We start from the raw sequence: 8,769 nt of genomic DNA on the forward strand, positions 1-8,769 counted from the left end.
TTTATTAATTTATACTCAATATGCCCTGTAAGGGGGAAATTCCTTTGCAGAATAGTATTTGCTAAACTTGACAGTCATTTTTTTTCCAGTAATATTTGTGTCTCACAATTGTAATTTGAGGATGGTGTTATATCTGTCATCTATCTACCTCTCATCTCTTCCTCTCTCTGTCTTTATCTAATCTAACCAGACAAGGTGGGTGTGGTAATCTCTTTTATTGGGCCAACTTCTGTGGGTCTCTCTCTCACCAGCAGAAGTTGGTCCTCTGCGTTGCACCCCACAATGTTTTATGAAAATATGCTTATTAGTGTAAATATAACTGAAATATGCTTTATGCAAAAGGTCTCTTGGAAGCGATCATTACAAAGCTTGTGCTCTACTGAGTGTGTTCATCCCATTTGTTGGCATGTGTTATTTCTATGTCTGGTGTTAGGTGAATAAGACATAAACTTGTATCACTGATGTCAACATGTTAAGTGGAAGCCATTAAGGGTGCTTCAGAATCAAGCACCTGTCAATGGCTCTGTTTACTTGCAAACCTTCCGGGGTACATGGGGGCCAGCCCAGAAAGAATGGAGACTAGGGAACTCACAGGACATGCGACCATGTCACATAATACTGGAATCCATCTTAAATCTGGTACTTTTCCATTTAGAAGGAAGGTTGGGGACCCAGAGAGACAAAGGATTCCTGCCTTGTGCCAAAGCTATAAAAGGGGGTGGAGCAGAACAAAAGGGGTGGCCGGTCATGAGAAAGCCCCTGCTTTTCACCTAAAATGCCTGCTGGCGCTAACAAGGTCTGTACCAGGGGAAAGGATTGGGCCCAGACTAGGAAAGGAAGACTTTCACTAGTCTGTGAAAGAAGCTTGTTGGAACATCTCCAAGGGTGAGATTTTACCTGTAAACAGTTTCTTAATGTATTAGGCTTAGACTTGCGTGTTTTTGCCTTATTTTGTTTGGTGACTTACTTTGTTCTGTCTTTTATTACTTTAAATCACTTAAATCCTACTTTTTATGCTAAATAAAATCATTTTTGTTTATTAATTAACCCAGAGTAACAGATTAATACCTGGGGGAGCAAACAGCTGTGCATATCTCTCTATCAGTGTTATAGAGGGCAGGCAATTTATGAGTTTACCCTGTATAAGCTTTATACAGAGTAAAATGGATTTATTTGGGGTTTGGATCCCATTGGGAGGTGGGTGTCTGGGTGCTGGAGATAGGTGACCTGCTGAGCAGTTTTTGGTTAAAGTCTGCAGCTTTGGGGGTGTGGTTCAGACCCTGGGTCTGTGTTTGCAGCAGGCTGGCATGTCTGGCTCAAGGCAGGGTTCTGGAGTCCCAAGCTGTCATAAATAAAAAGGGAAGGGTAAACACCTTTAAAATCCCTCCTGGCCAGAGGAAAAACCCTTTCACCTGTAAAGGGTTAAGAAGCTAGGATAACCTTGCTGGCACCTGACCACAATGACCAATGAGGAGACAAGATACTTTCAAAGCTGGAGGGGCGGGGGGAGAAACAAAGGTTCTGTGTGTGTGTGTGATGCTTTTGCCAGGAACAGAACAGGAATGGAGTCTTAGAACTTAGTAAGTAATCTAGCTAGGTATGCTTTTGATTCTGTTTTGTTTAAATGGCTGAAAAAATAAGCTGTGCTGAATAGAATGTATATTCCTGTTTTTGTATCTTTTTGTAACTTAAGGTTTTGCCTAGAGGGATTCTCTATGTTTTGAATCTGATTACCCTGTAAGGTATTTACCATCCTGATTTTACAGAGGTGATTCTTTTACTTTTTTTCTTTAATTAAAAGTCTTCTTTTACGAACCTGATTGCTTTTTCATTGTTCTTAAGATCCAAGGGTTTGGGTCTGTGTTCACCTATGCAACTTGGTGAGGATTTTTATCAAGCCTTCCCCAGGAAAGGGGGTGTAGGGTTTGGGGAGGATTTTGGGGGAAAAGATGTTTCCAAGCGGGCTCTTTCCCTGTTATATATCTGTTAGATGCTTGGTGGTGGCAGCAATAAAGTCCAAGGACAAAAGGTAAAATAGTTTGTACCTTGGGGAAGTTTTAACCTAAGCTGGTAAAAATAAGCTTAGGGGGTTTTCATGCAGGTCCCCTCATCTGTACTCTAGAGTTCAGAGTGGGGAAGGAACCTTGACACAAGCTGTTAGGGAAAATAGGCTCAAAGGTAAATTCAGCACATCAGGTGACAGTCCCAAGGGGGTCTCTGTGACCGAACCCATTACAGGTCCAATAAAAGAGATTACCTCATCCACCTTGTCAGCCTCCAACCAACGCAACTGCAATGCTGAGTGTATCTATCTGTCTATATCAAAATACCTCCCTTGCAGATGTAATGGGAAGGGTTTGTTTATTTATTTGCATTGTTTTATCTTTTACTGTGCTTCATAGATCTCTCTCCAGGGGATATTCTTAGACTTTTCCAGAGGATCAAATCTCACCAGTCACTTAGGTAAATAGGAGCACCGAGACCTTGGTACATTTGGCTCCAGTGTTTTATTAATCTCTTGTCTTCCCTCACAACCCCTCTTCTCCCTCCCCCACATGGAATGACACCCAACATTCCTCTCCCCTCCCCTTCCCCCACGTACACACATAGTCCAGAAAAATGTGATATTTATTGTGGGGAGGGGGGGAGGGACGTCCCTGGCTGTCACACTGTGTCTCTCAGAGCGCAGTAATACACAGCTCCATCTACCAGCCTCACCCTGCTCTGGGCCAGGGTGCTGGATTTTCTGTCTCCATAAGCATGCAAACTCGCTCCAGCTCAGGGCTAATAATGATTCCCAGGTATCCAGAAGCTATATATTGAGGCCCTCCATTTGGGAACTGCCAGTACCAAAATATCTATTCATTGGTCTTGACTGAGGCGTGAGAGCAAGTGAGGTTCAATTTGGCTTCCTCCAAACCTTCTGCAGAGACTGGCTGCTGGATCTCGCCTCTGCCTGGGGCCACTAGAAGAGGAAATGAGAAAAAGAATTAACTTACTGGGCATGAAACTTATTGGGAATGCTGTGGGTTCATTCCCTGTGGCCAACGCACATCTGTTCTTCTTATGGGTGTTTACAAGAGCTAGGGAGAGAGGATGACAGAACACAGAGGCCTTGAAGGGTGGATGGTTAGGTGAGATTGAGAGAGAGAAAGTCGGAATGTGTGTTGGGGCAGATGGAGGCAGGCAGAGAAAGAGAGACACGAAGAAAGAGAGTGGTGGGGAAACGGGAACCTCACTCACTCAAAACAAAAAGCAGCACAATCCCTGAGCCCAGGGTCATTCCCATCCTCACAGAGGAATGATGATGATTATGGGCGATAGTATGATCATCTTCCATGGAAATTATGGGTCCTCAGGTGGGTAATAAGACCAGTCCTTGAACCACAAGGTTGTTATTTTCCAAAAAAACGGGAAGATGCCTGTGTGGGACTTCTTTTCAAGTGGGGAGACTGGCGCACAACAGTGCACAGCGGAATAGCTGCGTCCCAGCCGCTGTTCTCGCAGTCTGGCCCCTGTGGGAATCAGGGAGAGGGAGGCTCCGCCCTCTTCCCGCAGCTACAAGCCAAAGCCTGCAATGGGCTACTGCGGGAACTCGAGCTGTGAGCGACACCTGGGCTAACCGCATAAACCGCCCTCTCCGTCTCTCCGCTATTGACTGCAACTGCCCTTGCTCTGAGGCTGCAAGACGGCTCCCGGTGTCTGTCGGGGGGCGGGCTCCGCGCGGGGTGCGGGGGGGGGGAGATGCCTCTCAGAAATCTTTTTACAGTGTCAGGTTTCAGAGTAGCAGCCGTGTTAGTCTGTATTCGCAAAAAGAACAGGAGGACCTGTGGCACCTTAAACACTAACACATTTATTTGAGCATAAGCTTTCGTGAGCTACAGCTCACTTCCACTGAATGCATCCGATGAAGTGGGCTGTAGCTCACGAAAGCTTATGCTCAAATAAATGTGTTAGTCTCTAAGGTGCCACAGGTCCTCCTGTTCTTTTTACTGTGACTTTCCCAAGTGAGGTGCTCCCTGAGAAATTCCCTGACCAACTGGAAAAGGCGGGTGTTACCGGGATGTTAGTGAAATTGTATTAATTTAGACTCCATGTGCTCTTATTTTCTGTATGGGGAAAATTCGTTTGCAGAACAGTATTTGCTAAACTTACCAGTCCTTTTTTTCTAGTAATATTTGTGTCCATTTCACAAATGCAATGAAAGGATGGTGTTGTGTGTTATCTCTCTCCTTGATCTCTCTCTCTCTCTTCACCTTCTCTCTGTCTCCTTCTCTCTGTCTCCTTCTCTCCTTCTCTAACCTTCCCAGACAAGGTGGCTGAGGTAATATATTTTATTGGACCAACTTCTGTAGCTGTTTCTCTTACCAATAGAAGTTGGTCCAATAAAATATACTCTCTCTCCCACCTTGTCTGTCTAATATCCTGCCTCCAACGGGGCTACAACAACGCTGTATCTATCTATTCCTCTCTTTGTATCAAAATAGCCTCCTTGCAGATGCAGTGGGAAAGGTCTCTTTCTTTTCATTTACTGTGCTTCACAGTTCTCCCTGAAGCAGATTTTCTTAGAGAGAAATGGGATTTGATCCTTTGAAAAAGTTCTCAGTAAATAGTTAGGCGCACCAAGACCTTAGAAAATGTGGCCCCAAATGTTTTATTCATCTCTTTTATCTCCCCTAATCGCCCCTCTTCCCTCCCGCTCATGGAAACACACTCCACATTCACCCCTCCCACCGCCTACGCACACAACAGGCCGCAGTGCGATACTTCTTGTCCGGGACCAGCCCCTGGCTGTCACACTGTGTCTCTCAGAGCGCAGTAATACACCGCTGCGTCTGCCAGCCGCACCCTGCTCAGGGCCAGGGCGCTGGACTTTCTGTCTCCAGAAACATGCAAAGCTCCCTCGGGGTCGGGAATACGAGTGGTTTCCCGGTATCCAGAAACTATAAATTCAGGTCCTCGGTTCGGGAACTGCCGGTACCAAACTACATTCTCATTCGTCTTGATTGAGGGGTGAGAGCAGGTGAAGTTCAGCTCGGCTCCCTCCACACCTTCTGCGGTGCCCGGCTGCTGGATCTCGGCTCTGCCCGGGGACACTAGGAGAGAAAACCAGAAACAGAATTAAAGTAGCGGGCCTGAAACGTCTTGGGGACTCTGTGGGTTCACTCCCTGTCACCAACGCGCGCCCTGTTCTTGTGGCTCTCACGGGTGCTAACAAGAGCTAGGGAGAGAGGATGACGGACCACACAGAGGCGAGAATCAGAGAGAGAGAGAGAGAGTCGATGTGTGTGTCGGGGCAGATGGAGCTAGAAAGAGAGAGAGGTGGGGAAACGGGAACCTCACTCACGCAGAACAAAAATCAGCACAATCCCTGAGCCCGGGGTCGTTCCCATCTTCACGGCGGAGCAGCTGCGTCTCTCAGTCCCTTTTCTGTCTCTCTGAGCCCTGCGGGAATCAGCGAGAGGGAGGCTCCCCCTTCTCCCGCAGCCACACGCCAAAGAGAGACTGATCCTGCGGCGTGGCGAGCAAGGAATAAGCTGCAGCGCCGTTACTGCTGGAACTCCAGATGTGAGTGACCCCTGGGGTTAACAGCATAAACCTCCCTCTGTGTCTCTCTCCTCTGCACCTGCCCTTCACCTGGGGCTCGGGGACGGCTCACGGTGCCTGTCGGGGGGCGGGCTCCGGGCGTGACAGACAGGAGAACTGGATTTAATGAAAAGCCGAGCGGTGGAATAGACCTTGGAGGCAGCTGATAGGGACCATTTTACTTCAACTGCAGCGCCCCCTGGAGGCCAAATGGGAGCACTGAGGTGAGATACAGAGACAAAACTCTGCACGGTCACTTTCTCAGGAGAGTTAATCCCTACTGCAGAATCCATTATCAATTGGAAAAGGCGGGCGTTACCAGGCCTGACCTGAAATCTTGTTAATTTAGATTCAATGGGGGGAAATTCCGTTCTGCAGAATCTGATTTGTTACACTTAAGTTGCCAGTCATTTTTTCCCAGCAATATCTGTGGTCACTTCACAAATATAATTAGAGGCTGGTGATATAAGATTTAATCTGTCTGTGCGTCTGTCTGTCTATCGACCCCTCATCACACGAACATCGAAATATCTGGGAATATTGTAATTACTTTCCTGGTTTCACCTTTAAACCTGCTTCATCTTTTTTTCCCGAATTTGGTTGCCTTATAATACAGCCAAAGAGTCCAACTTTCTCACATTGAAGGAACAGCCAATCCCTGGGTGGTGTGGTAAGGAAGGAGAGATTAGTAGTTTCTTATTTTAAGAAAAACTAGGCTATTTTAAATGGTTTGCCTGCAGGATTTAGCTGCTAATATTCCACGAACATTATAAAAGTGATAGATAGATAGATTAGATTAGATAAAGCTGTCTCAGGCTCAGGCCCTACATTCGGATTTTCACAGGAACCTGGGGGAGCTAGGCACCCAAATGCCACTGAACTGGCTTCAACATCTCTCTATGCTTCTTTAGAACCCACCCCCACTCAAATGTTCTCTTTCTCCTTTCTGGCTTCTTAGTTTGCACTTCCCTTCTTTCTTCCAGCACCCCTTTGTCTCCCACCCCACATACACACACTAGCACCCAGAACCACAGAGTAGGGCCTTGTCCACATTTGCAAGTTGGAGCGCATTAAATCAGCCCCAGATGTGAAGTGTCCACACTGGCAAGGCACTGAGAGTGGCTGGATTCCGCAGCTGGAGCACTCCTGGTAATCCACCTCCACAAGAGGCATAGAGCTAGCTGCTCCCAGGCCAAAGCACCACGTGCCAGTGTGGATGCCCTGGTCTATTGCTGCACTCTGATTAGCCTCTGCAACGTGTCCCACAATGCCTGTTCTAGCCACTCTGGTCATCACTTTGAACTCTACTGCCCTGCCCTCAGGTGAGCAACCATCAGACCCGCCCTTTAAATTCTCTGAGAATTTTGAAAATCCCCTTCCTGTTTGCTCAGCAAGCCGTGGAGTGCTCTCAGTGCATCTTTCCAGGTGACCATGCCTCCATGCGCCAGGTGATCCCCAGCATGAAGCAATGCCGAGGTGCTGGACCTATCAGCGTTTAGGGAGAGGAGTCTGTCCAATCCCAGCTGTGCTCCAGCCATAGCAATAATGATACCTATGGACAGATTTCAAGGGTCATGACTGAAAGGAGCCATGACCAAGACTCAGTGCAGTGCAGGGTAAAAGTGAAGGAGCTGCAGAACGCTGACCACAAGGCATGGGAGGCAAACTCCCATTCCAGTGCTGCCCCCATGACCTGCCAATTCTTCAAAGAGCTGGACACAATACTCGGGGATGACCCCACCTCCATTGTGAAGACTACCATGGGCACTTCAGAGGTCATGCCAGCCCAGAGTGCAATAAGCCAGGAGGAGGGAAGTGGGAGCGAGGGTACTGAGAAGGAGGAGGGCCCAGAGCCAGAGGACAATTCACCATCCATAGATGCATGAAACCAGGAGCTGTTTTCAAGCCCGGAGGAAGGTAGCCAGTCGCAGCAGACGGAGCTTGGGGAAGAGCAAACAGCAGAGGAGGTGCCCAGTAAGCAGTTTTGATTTTGAGAAGGAAGTAGTTGGCTACAGGTTGTTGGGGTGAGGAGGGTTGCAGAAAGAAGGGTCAGGGCTGTGTGCATGCATAGATGCGGAATAGGGTGTTGACGTGCTCTCTCACATCACGGTAATCGGCTTCTGTGATCTCATCGAAACTCTCATGCAGAAGCTGGGCAATCTGCTTATGCAGGTTCCTTGGTAGAGCTACTGTGCTCCTTGTCCCAGTAAGGGTAACATACCCGCACCATTGTGCCATGAGTGGGGGGGACCATTGCTGCACACAGGCAAGCCTCACAAGGGCCAGGACTAAGCATTCTTGCAGAAGACCCTCCTGTGCTTCCCAGGTCACCCTCAGCAGTGAGATATCTTCCAGGATGAACCCAGCCTGTGGAATATGTGTGGACAGTGTTCAGTATAGGGGCCCCCTGTAGCTGTTGGCTCTCCCCAAGGCACAGGACCCCAGGGGAAAGTACAGCCCTGGAAAAATCAGTTCCCCTTGTCCCAGTGGTTACTCACCATTTCGGGGCTCTTGTGGGTTATGTGCACTCACCTGGGGACAGGCAGTTTGTGCTATTGTGTGAACTGTGCTTGTCTTTAAGGTCTGCCGAATCATTGCTCTGTCTGATGTGAACAATGCTGCCTCTGTTAAATGTTGCATTTTGTCTTTACAGATACAACCTTGAGATCCCAGCCATCCTTGTTATCAACGGCTGAAGGCTGAATGGCTGCACAGACTCAGGAAGCGGCCATGAAGAAGCAAGAAGTACCTTCTGCATGAAGTTATGCAGCAGTCCCTTGCTGAAAATCAAAAAGTGTGGGAGTGGTGGGAGAGTGAGAGGAGGGTCCACAAGGAGAACATGGATCACCGGAAAGAAATCATGGAGAAGCTCCTAAGCATTATGGAGCACCAAGTGGACTCGATGCAGGTGCTCGTAACACTGCGTATGGAGCAGATCCACGCCCACCCCCACCCCCATGCAGCTCTTGTCCCAAAACTCTTTCCCTTGCACCCCTATGTCACCATGAACACAGTTTGCTCAACATCCTGTTTCTTGTCACGACCAGCTGCCTCCAACACCTGCACCTTCGCCATCCAGCCCTGCAAACTCCAACCATTACCCACTGCATCCAACCCCCATCCCTATGCAATTTAGCCCGGATGAAGTGCAGCACCGGTTGCACAGCACTACAGATGGAAAGG

General features: G+C 48.2%; 1 gene segment (V, D, J or C); it reads right to left on the reverse strand.

Annotated features, from left to right (window-relative positions):
• Nucleotides 1-2,905: 2,905 nt before the first annotated feature.
• On the reverse strand, nt 2,906-5,435 carry LOC141997032 (T cell receptor alpha variable 4-like). The segment is given in 3 exon segments: nt 2,906-2,965; nt 4,746-5,096; nt 5,348-5,435. Coding segments are annotated over 2 exon segments (348 nt in total).
• Nucleotides 5,436-8,769: the final 3,334 nt, after the last annotated feature.

The sequence above is a fragment of the Natator depressus genome, chromosome 13 (assembly GCF_965152275.1).
Source record: "Natator depressus isolate rNatDep1 chromosome 13, rNatDep2.hap1, whole genome shotgun sequence".
Classification (NCBI taxonomy): Eukaryota; Metazoa; Chordata; order Testudines; family Cheloniidae; genus Natator; species Natator depressus.